The sequence below is a fragment of the Rhinatrema bivittatum genome, chromosome 4 (genome assembly GCF_901001135.1).
Source record: "Rhinatrema bivittatum chromosome 4, aRhiBiv1.1, whole genome shotgun sequence".
In the NCBI taxonomy this organism is placed as follows: Eukaryota; Metazoa; Chordata; class Amphibia; order Gymnophiona; family Rhinatrematidae; genus Rhinatrema; species Rhinatrema bivittatum.
The window spans coordinates 220,848,235-220,867,678 of NC_042618.1; the positions used below are offsets into that span (position 1 = coordinate 220,848,235).

Genomic DNA, 19,444 nt, shown 5'->3' on the forward strand with positions numbered 1-19,444 from the left:
GATGCAGTAGCGAAGACATCATCTGCTGCCCTGACCTCATGTTTCCCAGCCTCTACTCCGTTTTGTAGGATGGAGGACATTTCTTCTTGGAATTAATCAGGGAGGGTTCCTGAGAAATCTTGGACCTGGGTCCAGAGATTTCTGGTTTACTGTGTCATATAAAGCTGATAGGCTGCTATATGAGCCATCAGCATTGAGCCCTGGAAAACTCTGCAGCCTAAAGTATCAAATGAGTTTTGTTCTTTGCCAGGTAGAGCAGAAGAGTGAGACAGAGAGCTCTTGGCCTTCTTCTGAGCAGATTCCACCACTTCAGATTGGTGGGGTAATTGGCTCTTTTGAAAATCTGGGGCTTGTTGAACCAGGTATGTGGCTTCAGTTTTCCTGTTTACTAGATGCACAGATGCAGTGTAAGAGGTCAAGAAGAACCTCATGGTCAGGAATTGCCTTGACTTCCTTAGGAGCATCCACAAATTGAAGTACTGCCAGCATTTTATGTCTGGCATCCTCCTCCATCTGCAATTTGAAAGGAATGGTTTCTGACATCTCCTTGATAAAACTAGCAAAGGAGAGGTCCTCAGGAGGGGAGCGGCACCTTTCTGCCAGGGGTGAAGGTTCTGACAAACCCTCTTCAGAAGCTTGAAAGTCAGAGGAATCATCCTCCCAAGGGTTATATGATGAGTCTCCTTCAACCCGCGGCCCTTCCGATGATGGTAGAAGTCCAAGTCCAGATGGATGGGAGGGTGGTAGCAATGGAAAATGAGGCATCGAGATCGGCGGTGCTGGCACTGATGTCTTCAACGGACATCGAGGAACAGATAAGCCTAAGGATCTGGGAATTGGCACTGGTGGCTCCCAGAGAGGAGCCATGGGCTGCATCTTCATCGTCGGAAGATACAGGAATTGCAATCGATACTGGAGGAGGAAGCGGTGGCTGAGAAGGTGCCGATGATCGGGCACTGATTAGGGTGTCCACACGCTCGAGGATTGGAGTCAAAATAACAGGCACTGGATCAGGCGTCTGTATTGGGGCTGGAAGCCCCGAAGGGCTCTTAGTACTGCCTCGGCCCATACATGTATGGGCCGAGGCAGTACGTATGTAAAGCAATGCCTGTACATCCTGTGATGCGTCTCAGATTCCGAAGTTTGTGAAATCTATAGTTTATTTATCCTGTCCACACATTGTACACGCTATTGGATATTTGTATCCCTTCATCCATCTTTAAATGTTGGGACACATATGTATATAAGTTGTGCATTACCACCTTTCAAGCCATATGCTTGAATGTTTATTAGTTTGCTATATCATCTTCAAACTTTATGCTCTCTTGCTTCCGTGTACTGTCTTCTGCACCTCCCAGCTCTCCATTACCCTGTTTTTTGTAACTGCTCCCTTCCTTCTTTGTTTTCCCCCTGTTATATGTAAACCAGCATGATATCTCCGATGATGGTCAGTCAAGAAAAAACAAATAAATAAATACATCTTCTCCAGCCGGGCACGGCAGCCTTTAGGGGTTATTTGAGCACAACTAGTGCAACGTTGGATGTCGTGGGAAGGCCAGAGGCATAAAATGCAGATGTCGTGAGAGTCCGCTATGGACGTAGTCCTCTGACACTTGGTACGCTATGGGGGACTCCGGGACGGGGAGAAAGTGTGAAGAAATGTTCAAAAAGTTCCATGAGGAAACATTTGTGAGAAATTCCCACAGAGCTCCTAAGAACTGTGAGGCAATTGCTGCATGGGAAAAAAAAAAGAGAGACTGAAGGGGTCCCCGTGTGGCCACATGGTTAGTTGCATGCAGGGCATGCTCAGTGTGCCAGTCAAAAGTTCTAGAAACTGACAAAAGTGTTCAGTGACAGGGCTCCATCTGATGTCACCCGTATGTGAGGACTACCATCCTGCTTGGCCTGGGAGAAATACAACAATCTCTAAACATCTCAAATCTAAAACCTAAATTTATACCACAAACCAGATGAGAAGTAAAATTTTAGATTTCCAACTCCCAATAAACAGTGCTTAAATATAAGCAAATCTCCAGCCCAACCTAACCTATCCTATAAGAGCAGGGCCCACACAACAATCAATACAAGACTAGGTCAATACAAAACGCAAACTTACAATTTTTTTTTTTAAACCATTCATCCACCCAATCCAAAAAACAGCTCCAGTAGTCTGAACAGGCTGATGGATTCATGAGTGAGACCGCTGCAGGTGCAACAAAGAAGTTTACAGTTCAGTAATATCATTAAGCACCTTTAATCCAAAAAAAGTTTATAAAATATCCAACATGTTTCACCCAGATCACTGCTTCTTCAGGGGTTCAAACTAAGGCAGCAGCTCTTCTTGTCATTTGTATGGGTCCCTCAGATTCGTCACTAAAATTAAAACAAACACTAAGCTAAAAACAACCCTCCCCAGAAAATAAAACGTTGTTAGTTTGTGTTGTCCTTGTATTATGTTGTGTGGGCCCTGCTCTTGTATGATAGATTAGGTTGGGCTGGAGATTTGTTTATAGTAAAAAAGTGTTAAACTGTTTATTGGGGGTTGGAAAATAAGATTTTACTTATATCATCTGAAGCTGTAAATTGGTGGAATAATTGATGCAAAAAAAGAATGTTTCAAAGATTTCTAAATATCAAGTATAAAACCTAAACAATCTTAAAAGGGACCAAACCTTGCAAGCAAGAGTGGTCTGCAGTGCAAAAATAGATTCACATGTCAAAACCTAAGTCCAGGCTTCTGGGGGCATGCAGTGCACCTGCTGCAATGACAGGGCATACCACGTCTATGTTCCCTGTAACGCTTCACCAGAAGGCACACTGGCCACCTGACTGAGGCTTAGAACAGTACTCTTACTGATCTCCAACCCAGCATTTATTTCTTCAGAACTCAGGAATTAACACTCCTTGGGAGCTGCTGCAATCTATCTCTGCCTGAGACCAGCCCGAAGGGCTAGAAGAGGAGACAGCAAGACAAGAAATACCAAATACAACTTCCACTTTGAAACAGCTGGTCCCAATTACACTCCTTGTAGAGCAGTGCCCAGATGTCATTGCCTGCTGCAGAGCCCAACACAAAACTTGCAATTTTACTCATTTCAGATGAATCCTATTGTCTATAATGAACCTTATAGCCCTTTGAGAAATTCAGGCCAGATATCGCTAATGTATATGTCTGCGGCAAGTGAACTCCTGCGATCAGCATTCAAACCCCCAATCTGTGACCTAGCTCATTCTGACTTGGGGAGATGATGTAAATACCCAGTTTCACTTCCCCCACTACACTGGACTCCTGCTCCTTACCCCAACCACTATTGTAATCAACCAGCAGTTCATGTGACAAAATGTGCTGGCTGGCTATCCACCCTGGATGAGGCTACAGTTTTCAGTAAAAACAAGAAGGAATGTATTATATTAAAAAAAACAAACAAAAAAAAAACAATTTGCCATTTTTAAAAAAAGGGAACAATTTTAATAATTCAGAATTAACAAAGAAAACCAAGCTTTTAAATCACACAAGTTTTAAAGTGGCCAAACTGTATAATGCACTCTGAAGAATAAAACTGCCCTCAGCAACAATAAATAGAAAAAGTTCATTTCCTTTAATAAGTTCATATTTGAAAAATTACAGTTTATTCACAGTACAAAGTGGTGTGGGTTTTTTGTTTTTTTTAATCACTGTACATTTCTTACATACTTCAGGAGTACTCTAAAAGTTGATACAAGAATAGATCCTTTGCTTTTGATGAGCGGTATTGTCCAATAAAGTGAAATACAATATCATGCTCTGACAGTTCTAACACATGACAGCATTTCACTGCAGTGATATTACAGACATACTAAGAACTTTAAACCTAGTCTTTACCAAATATATAAACTGTGCAATAGATAAGCAAACAGACATGGAAGTATGTACAGAGGCCCCTGTGGTTCATCATAGCATGGAAAAGCTTTCTGACATGAGAATCTTTACCCAGCTTTGCCACCTGGATTGTGGCCAGCAGGCTGATCCATGGCTAAGGGATATAATGTAACACTCTCCTGTATAGAAGCAAACATAATCAAGGAAGAAAATGAAAACCAAGCTTAGGCAGGGATATTCTAGCACTTCAACTTTGATCCTAACTGACCTCACCCTTATCAGATTGAGGTCATTTTTAATAGAGCATGTCAGACCCATTTCCACCCACCAATCCCAAAAGTTTGGACATATCTGGTAGACTTTCACATGCACTATGCTACAGAATTGAGGAGCACAAAAAAAACCCAACCTGACCCCCTCTCCCTCCATTCTGAAAAATGCTACAGCTCATAGGTAAAACTATTTTCTATCCTCTCTCCTCCGATCACCCTTGACACCATGCCTAGCACATCTAGTGAAAAGAATGAGCAGTGTTCTATAAAAAAAAACACAAAACCCAACTTTCCTTTTGGACATGCTCGCTGCAGCCTCAGATTTCACAGCAGAGAAGATGCACACTGTTGTGAAAGGGAAGCCAATAGGGTTGATTTACAAAGAAAAAACACTTCCTTTGCTTACAGAGCAGCACATATAATTGATACTATATTGAGAGGTGGGCTTTTTTTTTTAATTGTACTGGCCATCAGTGATGGAGCCAAAATGATTAGTGTCTTGATGGTGGGAACACAGTGCAGTGATCTCACGTAGTATAGAATTTCTTAGTCTTCACTTTAAAAAGATGGATTTTTCTTTTCACAAAAGGAAACCAAAGTCGTACACAAACTGTACACCATGCCTTAACGAATTATTTTTTTATTTTTTTAAAAATGAAATGAATCAGAACATTGGATGGAAAAAAGGTTAAGTTTTCAACCAGCAGGAAATATTGGGTGCCATAATGGTGTGGAAACATCTATGGTTTTTTTTTTCCTCCAAACTGTTTGGCTGAGCAAAAGTGCATTCTGCCTCAATTTTGCTTGTGCACTGAAGTTGTAAGCAAAGATGGGCAATGAATTTGGAGAAAGATGAGCAGAGAGCAGGACTGCCACACTTCACACAGCAGCTATACAAGTCATCCTCCAACTCAGCAAAAGTCCAAATTCACAAGATCATTGATGGAACATTCGCAATCATTTGGCCACAATGAGCAAACTATGAGACTGCAAAGGGTTCTTTTATTTTTCTAAAACAAAAAAACTAATTTCTACAGCAATATCTGCCTTTCTAACCCAAGTCTTCATAGTCAAAACATTCTCTCTCCTCCCATAAGCATCATTATTTGTTCTATAGCAATAAACCAGTGGTGCTCAAACCAGTCTTTGGAGGACCCCATAGTCAGTTTGGTTTTCAGCATTAATCCAGATGACGCTTATACATGAGATGCATTTGAAGGTAGTGGAGACCCAGAACATGCAGCTCTCTCATGTGCATTTATTAGGGTTATCCTGAAATCCAGACTGGATGGGCAGGTGTTATCCTTGAGGACTGGTTTTGAGCAGCACTGCAGCAAATGACTGTATTCAGCAAGCCTGCTTTCAGTAATGGGGTATGAAAGCTTGGCAGGCAGATTTGTCCAACTTGCTACATTTCTTTGCTTTGCTATTATTTTGCTAATTTAGTTAAACTGAATACCTTTTTTTTAGGTCTGGTGCAAAATACAAACCAAAATGAGAATTTCGTATGCTATATAAGCAACCTTTTGGAGACGAGAGAAAGGATACTGGATGGACCTTTGGTATGACCCAGAATGGCCTTGCTTATGTTTCTTAAGATGGGATAATTTGTTAAATAACAATCAGATCTGCATTTCCAAGCTGAATAATGTCAAACAGAAGTGTGAAAATTTAAATTGCAAGTACAATTCATACCTTAAAACATGAGAAAAGAAATCAAAACAGAACGAAAGCATTGTGTCAGTTGAAGTACACAAGATGCAAGACATGTAGTCTGTTGTAACAGTTATACCAATTCTTTAATTATACATTTGCTCTGAATATTTTCAGCAACATGTCTAAATTATATAAGCTTCACTTACAGAACACAAAGCTTGCATGAAGATAGATATATTTACATGAATATGCAATACTTTAAATTAATTAAAACTCAAAATACAATTGTAGTATATCATCCAAGAATCCTAATTTCTCACTTTAAATTAGATCCAACAGAATATGAACACAGAAGCACATCTGCAAGAAACTACAACAGCTATTCAAATATATTCTTAATAAAAATATGTATGCATCATCTTCCTGGTTTACTGTTTCCTTTGCGATGAAGATGGAGGAAGGAGAATGTTTTTATACTCCTCTGTCACATTTAATATACATCTACAATCGTTGGGAGATAGGACAGAAACAAAACAATGTAGCCCCCCCAACACAAAACAAATGTTTAAACTGATTTAGATTTATATGGGGGGAGGGGGAAGAGGAGGTTCAATCAGATTTTGTATTATGCACCGTCACCTACTTGAGATGTTGCTGCTCTTACTACCAAAATGAATGAAGTTGATTGAATCTGTAGCTAGTTCAATGTTACCCACACAACCATTTTCTACCAAAAGGTATCCACTGCACCTAGAAACTTCACAAACTGCTTAAAACTTCTAGTGGTCCCAAAGAATCTGAAATAAATACTGAAAGTTTCTATCATACGCCAAGGATTCTTTAGTGTGTTAAATATTACTCTTACAAATGGGAACAGACTGAATGAACAAACTACAAGGCCTTCTGTTGTGAATGTGTTTTAAGCAGAAAAATGAAATCAATGCCAAATTCAGAAACAAAACTCAACTCTAATAGTTCTCTTTCTAAAACCAACTTGAAGCTTTCACTATTTGAGAGAACGTTTCTGAAGATTTCAGAATGAAGACAGCTTTAAGTAGCCATATCAGTCCTGGAAAAACAAAACAAAATCACACAGTCTTCATAGACTGATGCTTTTTTTTTTTTTTTTTTTTTTTAATAAGGACCAGTGATAAAGGCATTGTAGTCCATGAGCTCTTTAGATTACAGAGGTCCCTTCTTGAGATCTTGATTAAGAAGCCATATCCTACAAATGGTTGAGCTGGTATTTGGGATTTATCCTTGCAGTACAGACAGAATAACTAAGCAAATTGGCTGGGCCAATGGGCCTTTCCTATCATCATCTACTCTGTTACTATGGGAAGTGTCAAAAGCTCATGGTCATCTTTCTGTTGGTCTTTTAAATAAGTATCATTACCTTCTAAGACTTCAGAGTTTCAAGTGCATAGAAATTGCTTTTTTGTTGTTTTTGAATTTGTATCACAGGCAGGCCGAACATCTGCCTCTTTGTAAGCAAAAGGTTACTATTGCTTTGTTCCGGCAATGTAAAGCCTTTTAAGGCTTGAAATACAAAACTAACATGAGAAAAATTTACTACCTTAAGTGAATGGTACTGTACGCAATGAAGTTATTAGTGCAAAAAGGGAAGCTTCAAGTAGTAGATTACATCAGAAAAGGATTTCAGTAATATCTGTGGTCCAAGTTTCAGAATGCAGAGAGAATTCTAGTAAGGGATCCTCTTCTCTTTATGATTAAAAACTGCTTTATTTTGGAATTATATGGTTGGTAAGTGAAGGGCTTAAAGAATCCCTCTCACTAATCAGGTCCCCTTTATCTTAAAAAGATCCCAGAGAGGCTATTCCCAATCAATTCTCTGCGAATCCTTAACATAATCCAAGGAGTGTTCATTTCATTCATCAAACCTCTGACAGCAGATAAACAAGTCATGAGGTGTGAATCAAAATACATAAAAATCAATCAATCAAACCCAGCACATGAACTAGAAATTAAAGTTATCAAGAAGATGTATTAGAATGGGATATAACACAAGAGCTGAGTTTAAGATTAATATTTCCTTGCATTAGAAAGAAGGGCTGCTTTATTCACCAGTTCCCCTCAAAAAGAAAATAGTACCAAGCAGAAGAAACATTTGCTTTAGGGAACTATTATCCATTTCACACTCCACAAAGAGGATACTTGCATACCAGATACCCAGCTGTATTAATGATAAAAGACTCCTAAATTTCACCATGTGGTCAACCAATTATTTGTAATCTTTTCCCTCCCCCCTAACAGCTATATCACAAAGAGTACAAACACACACACACCTTAGCAGACAGCTGAGAGGGAAAAAAAAAAAAAAGAGTTGAAATTTAGTATCACCCTCTGATTCCATGCATGCTCAGGACCTTACCAAATACCAAGCCACGGTGGTCAACATCTCAAGGTCATAGAGTTCATCTGCTGCATAGCTATGGGGCATCCCCCACAGTCCTAAAACAGGGTTGTAGTCAAAGTTACAACCAAATCAGTTCTGGGACTAATTTGGTAGATGGATATGAGCTACAAAACCAGCAAACCCTTAAATACAGGTAGAGAATGTTTCTGCCTAGCTTCAATTTGTTCTATATAGGGAGCATGTACTTCAGAAATTAGACTTTAGTGTTCAAAGAAAAGGGGACTTTCAAACACACAGAATAAAAAAATAGACAGAGTCTGTGCTCACCAACTTGGAAAACAAAATTGAGTTAACAGGACAGTCCCCAGAAAGATCTTTCCAGTGCAGTGGCACTCATGTAGTCTGTTACAGGTGCCTTTCAGTCAGATGTTTTAAAGAAAGATGCAGAGATGTCAGCCAGCTCACCCCATGATTGAAATACAGGAAGCAAAGATTTCTAACCAAAAAGGTCCTTTAAATCATTGCTGGCCGAGCTGCTGCTTTTCATGGTGTTTGCTGGCTGGGTAAAGTTCTGTGGGTTAAAAAAAGGATTACCCTGCAAAGCAAAGTCAGCCTGCCCTGCCGTGTTCATCGGCGTCGCCATCACTGAACCACTCATTCCCTGGGGCCCCAGAGGGGATGCAAATTGATTGAGCCACTGGTTTGGTTTCTGTTGAGACATTTGGTTCATACTAACTTTGGCCTTCTGGGGACCAAAGAGATTATCCAAAGAGGATAAGCCAGCGGTGGGTCTGACTGGATGAATCTGTGCTAGAGGTCCAGCTGAAGTGCCCATGCTGTGGAAGTTTGGCATGTTGGAGGTTGCTGCCAGGTTCATGTTGCCCATTCCCATTGAACTCGAACCACCAAAGACATTCTGGTTTGTGTTACTGAGTCCTGTATGGAATCCAGGAGTCTGAAAACCCATGCCAGAGTTAAACCCATTTGTTACATTTCTCACAGCACTCATGTCAGAAGATGCTGAAAATCCCATGCTGGCACCCATAGACGGGACAGAAGAGAAGCCACTTGGAGGGGCAGTTTTAGGATTACTGACCGCAAGGCTGTTCAAAGATAATTTATTCTCCATTAAGGTGCTCGTCAGATCCTTCGCCTGCAAAATACATGATAAGGATATTATCTGAAAACGTCTCTCAGTGCACTCAGTACCTACATTACATTTCATCAAGTGGGAAAACCTATCCACTGATTTTCCTAAAGATCCCGTTAGTGGTAGTGGTGGTGTTCTGAAAAGTTCCTCTACTTGGGAAGGCAATGTATTCATATTTGATGCAAATGTGACTGCATATTAACATAACATTTCTTTGACAGATTTTTTTCTAGTCTCATCCAGAGCAGCATGCTTATTTGTTGGTTTGCATTTATAAGTCACAACTAAAAATGCCATCTCTGGGTGGTGTACAACAAAATAATCCAAATATCACCAGCTAAAGCATACAAATTAAAATTGAAAATCAAAAACAAAGCAGCAATATACAAAATTCATAATTAGTATAAAAAATAAAATATAAAATGATGTAATCATATATCTTATTTAAGAGGAATTACATGTACTTCTTGGGTCATAGGCATTGATTACAATTTTGGACATGCATTACTTCCTTTTTAACCCTGGCACAATGTTTGTTAACCAACAAACTGATAACTATTTCAGGGATGAGGGCAACTCCACTAATACACAGATTTTCTTTTGATAGTTGTAGATGCTCTGTTTTATTTCATGCATAGCCACTTTTTTTTTTTTATTCCAAAAGTGGAATCTTTCCTTATTTTCATCATTTTATACATAATGTAATGCCCAATTTTGACAATTCTCACCTGTTTAACAGGAGCTACGGATGGCAGTGACTTGGGTTGGAGTGGCTGCTGGCTTTTTAGTTTCTGTGCTTGCTCTTGTTCTTTTGCTAACTTTTGCTTCTCTTCAAGAGTAAGTGATGCCTTGGGAAACAAGATACATTGACAATGTGTCAGAAGATGCTTTTCCCATTTCTTTATGTCTTGTAAGTTATAGTCCTCATGACAAGCTTTTTCAGAGTTCTGGTCAATGCAACATATGCCTTGGTTATATGAAAAGCAAGTTTGTTTACTGTAAACTGTGTTTTCCATCAATAAGCAGGGCTGAATTAGCCATGACATGTTTGTGATGCCATCTAGAGGCACCGAACAAACTTCTCTCCTAGCTAGTTGTGCTTTTAGTTCTACTGTACATGTGCAGAATTCCTTTGCCAGCATCGCCTCATGAGCTTCTTTTGGGGCTGATGCAATAAGGAAAATTAGTTCTTACCTGTTAATTTTCGTTCCTGTAGTACCACGGATCAGTCCAGACCGTGGGTTGAGCCTCTTGTCCAGCAGATTGGAGACAGTCCAAAACTGAAAGGGTATCCTATATGAGGACAGAGCCTACCCTGCAGTCCTTCAGTATAACCATTGTCAAAGCAGAAAACAAACGTAAGTAGGATCAAGCAAGTAACCAAAAAGCTCAATTCAGCAATTCAATAACATTGTAAAGAACATGGTAGAACTAAGCACTCTTGCATATACTTGGTTCTCAACGACCAAGGCTTCCGGTGTAATCGTCCTGTGTTCAGCAGAAAATGAAGTATAAACTTCTGAGAATCTGCAACAAGCAGCTTCGAGTGGACAGTAAGAAAAAGAAAACAGGGAAGGGCGTCTGGACTGATCCGTGGTACTACAGAATGAAAATTAACAGGTAAGAACTAATTTTCCTCTCTCTGTACGTACCCGGATCAGTCTAGACCGTGGGATGTACCAAAGCTTCCCTAACCCGGGTGGGACCGAGACAGTCCCACTCGAAGCACTTGCCGCCCAAAGGAACCAAAAACCGGTGCTTGCACATCCAGCCGGTAGTGTCGAGCAAAAATATGCAGGGACGACCATGTGGCGGCCCTGCAAATCTCTTGCAGAAAAACAGATTGGCTCTCCGCCCAGAAAGTAGCTTGAGAATGCAACGAATGGGCCTTTAGGCCCTCAGGAACCGCCTGACCTTGGCAAAGATAGGCCGAGGAAATCGCCTCTTTCAACCACCACGCAATAATAGTCTTAGAAGCTGGCTTGCCCCGATTGGGACCACTCCAGAGGACAGAGATGATCAGAGACCCAAAAGTCATTGGTGACCTGGAGATACCGAAGTAGAACTCGTTTGACATCAAGTCTGTGAAGATCGCCCCCAGCGGTACCCGGAAATCGGTCTGAACATTCTCCTTGCCTGCTATGTGGGAGGCCGCCAGGCAATCCAGATGCCGTTCTGCCCACTCGAAGAGACGGCTGGCTTCTAGGGCCACCAGGCGACTGTGAGTGCCTCCCTGATGATTGATGTAAGCCACGGTGGTGGAGTTGTTGGAAAGAACCCTCACTGCTTTGCTGCATATCGGGGCAGAAACTCCTGCAGAATCTGACGCACCGCGCGGGCCTCCAACCGATTGATGTGCCAACAAGCCTGAACCGGCGACCAGATCCCCTGAGTGGACTGGGACTGGCAGACTGCGCCCCAGCCCGAGAGACTGGCGTCCGTTGTTACTATCGTCCACTGTGGAGATTGGAGAGGCATTCCCCTGAGAAGATGAGGAAGTGAAAGCCACCACTGCAAGGTGGTGACGGTAGAGGCCAAAAGCAAGAGAAGTACTTGGAACTGTTTCGACACTGGCTGCCAACGGGATAGCAAAGCTCTCTGTAACGGTCGCATATGAGCAAATGCTCAGGGGACGAGGTCGATGGTGGAAGCAATCGAGCCCAAGACCTGAAGGTAGTCCCAGGCTGGAAGAGACAGCAAGAGCAGATTCCGAACCTGGTCGATCAACTTGATAGCCCGCTCACGAGGGAGGAACACCTTGCCTATCCGAGTATCGAAGTGGGCTCCCAGGAATTCTAACACACCTGGGAAGGCTGAAGCTTGCTTTTGGGAAAATTCATTATCCAGCCAAGAGATGAGAGGAGAGCTAGAACCCGATCCACTGCTTGTCTGCAGAGAGTCTCCGACTTGGCCCTTACGAGCTAGTCGTCCAGATAGGGGTGGACTAAGACTCCTTCGCGGCGGAGGGCTGCCGCCACCATCACCATGACCTTGGTGAAAGTGCGTGGTGTGGTAGCGAGGCCGAAAGGCAGCACCCAAAACTGAAAGTCCCGGTTGAGGATGTGGAAGCGAAGATACTTCTGGTAATCGTGGTGAATTGGAATATGGAAGTATGCCTCTGTCAAATCGAGAGAGGTGAGGAACTCTCCGTTGTGAACCGCTGCGATGACTGCTCTCAAGATTTCCATGCGAAAATGTGGGATCTTGAGGGCCCGGTTGACCCTCTTGAGGTCTAAGATCGGCCGAAAAGCCCCGTCCTTCTTGGGAACCACGAAGTAAATAGAATACTGGCCTGCGCCGAGCTCCTCCTTCGGAACCGGGACAACTGCACCCAGACTCAGTAGTCTGGCAAGGGTTTGCTCCACCGCCTCCCGTTTGAGATGACCGCATGGGGAGAATACGAAGAGGTCTGGTAGATCGTGAACAAATTCTAAGGCGTAACCCGTCTAGGACAATGTCGAGGACCCACTGGTCTGACGTAATTTTGACCCATTCCTCGAAGAACAGGGAGAGATGACCGCCCAGAAAAGGGACCTAGGAATGGGTCAACCGAACTTCATTGTGTGGCGGACTTTGGGGTGGCGTGCTGGGACTGTCCATCGCGGAAGGAGCGACGCCCACGAAAGGGCTGAGACCAAGATTGAGACCGGGAAGAATAACCCCTAGAGGAGCCACCTCGTCCTCGGGGCGTATATCTCCTCAGCCCCCGGAAGCGAGGACGGGAGGGCACAAAGGATCCTCTGTTAGCTTATGAACCTTGTTTTCCCCCAAGGAATTAATAAGCTGCTCAAGGTCCTCTCCAAAAAGCAACTTACCTTTGAAAGGCAATGTGCCCAGCTGTGCCTTGGAGGACGGGTCGGCCGACCAATTGCACAGCCAGCCAGAGGAGCTGTCTAGCGGAGACCGCCGAGACCATCGCCTTGTCGTGGAGAAGGTCGTAGAGTGCATCATCCCCATATGCTATGATGCTTTCCAAACGTTCAGCCTGCTCCGCCTCTGCCATTAGCAATGGTTACATGGAATAGACTTAGTTTTTGGGTACTTGCCAGGTTCTTATGGCCTGGATTGGCCACTGTTGGAAACAGGATGCTGGGCTTGATGGACCCTTGGTCTGACCCAGTATGGCATTTTCTTATGTTCTTATGCAGACGGGAGGTCCTGGGTGCCGAGTAATTGTTGAACCCACCTAAGATCTGCCCGCTGCATGAGACTGCTGCAGATAGTTGCTCGGACTCCCAGGGCCAAGACTTCAAAGATACGCTTCAGATGGGCCTCGTGCTTACGATCCTGTCCGTCCTTCAAAGCCGATCCCACAACAAGGATACTGGTGTGCTTGGTGACCGCCAAAACAGAAGAGTCCACGGTAGGTATCTTCAGCATGTCCAAGCATTCCTCCAGGAGGGGACAGAGCTTATCCATAGCCCACCCCACCCGGAGTCCCACTTCGGGAGCCTACCATTCCCGCAGGAGCAGCAACTTATGCATAGGATGAAAGGGAACAGCGCTTGCTGGAGCCCTGAGTCCCGCCAGGACCAGGTCCATATCCTTGGGCAAGGAGGCCATAAGGGTATCCGCAGGGGGCCCCTCCAGCCTCAGTTCCTGAAGGACAAAGGGGATGAGGGGTAGCGGTGTGGGGCGCGGAATTTTCGTTTGGGGGGGGGGGCAGGGAATGTTCCTCCTTCTCCTCCTGCAAGCTAGCCAAATATGATTTATGCAGGAGGAGAACAAAATCTGAGGAAAATCGAGCCTTGGTTTTCCGGGGGGGGGGGGGGGGGGGGGGGGGGAGGAGGGATCCTGAAATTCTTGCTCCCCAGCCCCAAATCAGGAGCTGCCAAAATCCCCAAGATGGCGCCCAGCCACGCCCTGCCCCTCGCGCAATAGGCACGACGAGGGCTCCCCACAGGCTAGGCAGGCGGCTAGCCGCAGCATCCTCAGCTAAGAGGAGCTGTGAGCTGAAGAAAAAAACCTACCTAAAAATAGATGATTGGCAGCTCTGCCAGCAGGGGCGTGAAGCCTGCACACTCCTCTGTGTCTGGCTGCCAGTTCAATACCAAGAGAAAAAAGTTTAAAGTTTAGAATTTTTTTTTTTCTATGAAGCCAAACTGAGCAAAAAAGCAATGGAGCCCTAAGCTCCCTAGGCAGCCAGAAGGGGGGAGACGAATGACTGGACCACCAGCCTCGGTCCCCACACCAGGAAGCAACCACAGAATTAGGAAGCCCCCCCCTAAGTCCGGCAAGAGCCAGGAAACAGGACCGCTTCTGCAAAGCATTGAAATCAATTAACTTTAAAAGGTAAATTTTTTTTTTTTTTTAAACTTGAAAAATCCTACTAGAATCCTGAAGGAATAAGTACTTGCTTGATCCAACAAGAAGAGAAGGAAAAAAGGCTGACTAGCCCAAATCAGGAGACCGCAGGGTGAGCTGATCCATCTGCTGGAGACAGACAAATACTGAAGAGCTGCAGGGTAGGCTCTGTCCTCATATAGAATACCCTTTCAGTTTTGGTCTGTCTCCATCTGCTGGACAGGAGGCTCAACCCACAGTCTGGACTGATCCGTGTACGTACAGGGAACACTGCGCTCAGCTGAGCGCACTGTTTAACCAGCAGTTGGACGCGGGTTGTATAGGTGCTACCTAATCCCTTTATGTGCCTACACAACATTTGTCCAATGCAAGGCGAAACTAATAGCGCTCATGAGGCTATTAGTGAATCACCCACAATAGAAAAAAAAAAGTGCATCTAACATTTTTACGCTAAATAATTAACACCTATCTAGAGCAGGCATTAATTGCTGAGCACTCAAAAGTTGCACAGAAAAGCAGAAAATACTGCTTTTCTGTACATCCTCCTATTTAATATTACTGCAATATTAAGTAGGAAGAAAATCTTAAAACAAGTTAAAAAAAAGTTTTTAAAAAGTGCCGGCGGTCGGGTTCAGGAAATGGACGCTCAGTTAACAAGTGTCGTTTCCTGAACCCTTGGCTGTGTGTTGATTAGGAAAATGGACGATGATAAATTTGGCGGACAGCTGACCGCTCGTGGGTTCCTGTTGTCAAGGAGGCGCTAGGGGCTCGCAAGCGACCCTATAGCCCTCTTGACAACGTGACCCCTAAATTGCGTTAGGGGTGCATTAGGAAAGCAGGCGCTGAACAGTCAGTGCCCACTTTCAGCGCATTTTAATTGCATCAGCCCCTTTGTGATGTCATGCACGGAGAGAGAACTATGTTTAGATTCCAAGGAGGAGGATCTCTAAGTGGAAGTCAAAGATGATTTGGGCCTTTCATGAATCTGGTAACTGTAGGTTGCTGAGAAATAGGACTTCCTCCTGAATTCTGCTGGTATGCTATTTACTTTCAAATTCTTATATATTGCACACTCAGATACCAGACCTGGCCAATACGGTATACAACAAAATATAAAAATATAAAATGATACATAAGAAAATAAAAACCCATTTCACACTAAGGTGAATTCTGACTAAATTCGTTTTTAATATTGATTCAGAAAGGCTTAAAAGTATTGAAGCAGAAAGGGAATAGGACACTTAAAGGGTCTCAACTGACATGCAAACAAGATAAAATCTTTTCTATTTAAAGTTATGTTTCTAGTAGAGCAATTTTTGATACTAGAGTTACATTACTCGCTTCCATAGGCAACTGCATAGAAGAGATTAGTTGATTTTCAATTCCCAGGTGGTCAGAGCCAAAAGGTGCTGATGGAGAAAACTCCCATTGTACGTAGGGATGGGAATACTTCATATTTTATTGGCTGTTGAACAGCTAGACATTGACATCATAGAAATCAAATTTAACGTGGCCAAGAAAAGGGCTATCAAAATCATTAGGCCAATTTTCTCTTCATAATTTAATAATTTTGGCTGTAAGAGAAAAATCAGGGGAAATGCATAAACAAGTCCTTGATTCCATGGGCTTAAAAAGGCCTCCTTGGTAGTCTTTAGGAACAGTAATAGAGAACTTTGTTGTTGAATGAGGCTAAAAAGGTAGGCAGGAGGATATTAAGCATGGCTCATTCATTCTGTCTATGGAGAACCCTGTTTATGGTAAGCAAACTTGCTTTTTCCATCAACAAGCAGGACTGAATTAGCCATGATGCATGGGGAGTCCCAAGCTGAGGGCTGCAAGCGGAACACTTACTGAAAAAGCAAACAGAATGAATTACTGGGTGAACAGACTTGCCCAAAGTTACTGTCATCTCTTGACAGATTGTTCAGATAGTAATGGGAAATGAAGGTGTGAACTAAGGACCATCTTTGCGGTTGTCTTCAATGGACACGGCTTAGGTGAACAGAAATAGCCTCATCAGTCTGATTTGGAGGCCAGCCACAGCATAGCAATGAGAGATACAGTCAGCTAACTGGTTAGATAGTGTGTGCTTGGCAACAGCTATTTCCACAGTCTGTTAGGGTTGCAAGAGATGAAAAGGTGAAAAGCAGACTATGTGGTTGAGTTCCTTCAGAAAATAGGCCAAGGCACTTTTACATTCCAATGAATAAAGGGCCTTCTCCCCTTCTGGCATTTCATTTGAACCAAGCCCTTGCTTTGCTCATGTTCTTTCCCAAACCTCATTTACAAACTACTTTTGGCAGAAATTTGGGGGGGGGGGAGTGTAGAGTTTTCTACTGTTGTAGAAAAACTGTAGATACAGAGTGTAATGAACCAATGTTGGTAGCTCACTGATTCTTCTAGTCAAAGTGATGGCAACTAGAAATATTATCTTCCAAGATGGAAACTTTAAGAAAGCTAAGTCCAAAGGCTTGTAGGTGGATTTTATCAGTTGTGCCAAGATGACACTGAGATACCATTACACCGATGGCTTTGCAACTAGGGGTATCCTATGCCACAAGCTTTCCATGAACTTTGACAGATGGATTAATGGAGACTGACTTTCCATTCACTTGCAGGTGGAAAGCAGCAATGGCATGGAAATGCACTTTGGCAGACAATATACTGAGGCTTGAAGTGGAGAGGGAGAACAAGTACTGAAATGGATCTTTTGGGGCACAGGTGGACAGGTTCCAGGAGCCTGCCTAACACCAAGAGGAAAACCACTTTCATTTCAAACTGTACTCTTGTCTGGTAGTCAGCTTCCTAGTTGAAATCACATCCTCAACTTCCCTAGATAGTGACAATAATGCAACTATCAGGCAGTCAACATCCATGATGACATCAAGCTGAGGGAGAGGAGGTTCAGATAACAGATGATCTTCCTCCTGATTTAGTAAAGCCAGATTGTCAGTCTGTCTACCAGTCCCTCTGGGATCCAATCTGATGAGGTAAGAGAACAATACTTGCACAGGCCAAGCTGGGGTGATGAGGATCAGATATGCCCCATGTCAGGAGTATCTTCTGCACTGTCCTTGCCACCAATATTAGCAGAGGAAAGGCATACAGCAGATCTGCAACCCACTTGAGCAGAAAAGCATCCAGAGAGGATCTGAACTTGTATTGAAGAATGGAACAAAATGTGTTAACTTTTTTGTCGTCTGACAAATAGGTCATTTGACAGGCGACCCCAGAGGTCAAATAGCCTGTCTTCCACCTCCTGGTCCAGAGATTACTTGAAAGAATGAAAATCCCTGTTGAGGTGATCCACCAGTATATGTTGGAGCTTCTGGGAAAGTAAGCTGCTTGAAGAAAAGCTATGCAATTGTGAACCAACTTCCAAATTTCCAGAGATTCCTGGACCCTATGCCTCCTTGCTTATTAACAAAATATTGCAACTTGGTTATCGATTTGGATCAGAATTCTTTTTCCCTGAAGGAAATGTAAAAATACTCTCATCACATTGCGAATGACACATAGCTCTAAAAGGCTGATCTGAAAGAGACACCCCCTTCCATCACCCTTGAGGATGGAAGGGGGTCCCGTGTATGCATCCCACCCTTTAATGGATGCGTCTGTTCCCAGCATTACCAGATGAGGTAGAATTTAAAGAGCAGCACCAAATCTCCAGAAAACAGAGGATCTAGCCACCAAAGAAGAGAGACCATCTCCATGGTAACTTTCACAGGGTACGATGACTGGAGCAGCTGATCCCACTTGGTGCAGAAGTCCCACTGGAGAACCCTCATGTTGAGGTGAATCATATGGATGCATACACCACTGCTACCAGGTGCCAGAGGACAACTAGGATTGATCTGGTCAGAACTTAATCCTGCTGTAGTCAATTCTGAGCCAGTGTTTGAAGACAGGATGTCTAATCTGATGGAAGGAATGCTTTCTCTTCTAATGAGTCTATCCACGCCCTGATGAACTTGATTCTCTGGGTGGGAATGGAAGTTTGACTTGGTAAAGCCAATTATGATTTCTAGCAACTGATGGAGCCAGATAATCTTCTGTAGGGATTCCAACAACCCTGTCCGGGAAGGATTCTATTACCAGCCAGTCGTCCAAATAATGGAAGACACAAATCATTTGGCGACAAAGGTGTGCTGTTACCCCTGCTACGCCTTCCCCAAAGTAGATATAAAAGTTTTGAACAATTTGGAAGCAGGATTTTGAAGTAGGTAATATAAGTTTTTGTTTTAATTTGTTTTATGTATTTGGTTAGTTAGACTGTTTTAATTTGTTCTATTGAGTTATTTTGCTGGTTTTTGTTTTAAGATATGATTATGTACATTTTGTAAATCTCTTCAATACTTTATTACTGGTAAGTGGTATACAAATTTATTAAATACATTTCATAAAAGCCCTTAGGTCCACCAAGAGCCTGAAGGGAAGAACCTTGTATTAGTACTGAGAGGAGTCCACTACGAACATGAAATATTTCCAGTGGGACTGATGGCTGGATATGCGAGCATACACATCTTTTAGATTCAAGGTACATATCCAGTCTGCCAAGGGCAATCTGGTACAGAGGGAGTTCATCTTAAACCTCTCCCATAAAAGGTTCTTTTTCAGTCTCCGTAAATCCAGGATGGTTTTCAATCCTTCTGACTTCATATAAAGAAATAGTGGGAGCAGAACACTTTGTCAGTATGAGAAGCAACTCCATCTTGAGACAAACCCGGATTGAAGACTAAATATTAATTGAGCACAGGGGGGATAGAAGAAGTGCAACTGGTATCCAGACTCCACCACCTTTCAAGGAACAGGTGAATTCGTCCACC

General features: G+C 43.0%; 1 protein-coding gene across 3 annotated transcripts in view; it reads right to left on the minus strand.

Moving 5' to 3' along the window:
• Nucleotides 1-4,574: 4,574 nt before the first annotated feature.
• The window catches only part of SCYL2 (SCY1 like pseudokinase 2), a 143,299-nt gene continuing 128,429 nt past the window's right edge, over nucleotides 4,575-19,444 (minus strand). For all 3 annotated transcript variants that reach the window (XM_029599733.1, XM_029599735.1, XM_029599734.1), the window contains 2 exons: nucleotides 10,043-10,162; nucleotides 4,575-9,317 (listed from right to left, as the gene is read on the minus strand). In XM_029599733.1, coding sequence (XP_029455593.1) covers nucleotides 8,661-9,317; nucleotides 10,043-10,162 — 777 coding nt within the window. In that variant the 3' untranslated portion in view covers nucleotides 4,575-8,660. The remainder of the gene's footprint in view (nucleotides 9,318-10,042; nucleotides 10,163-19,444) is intronic.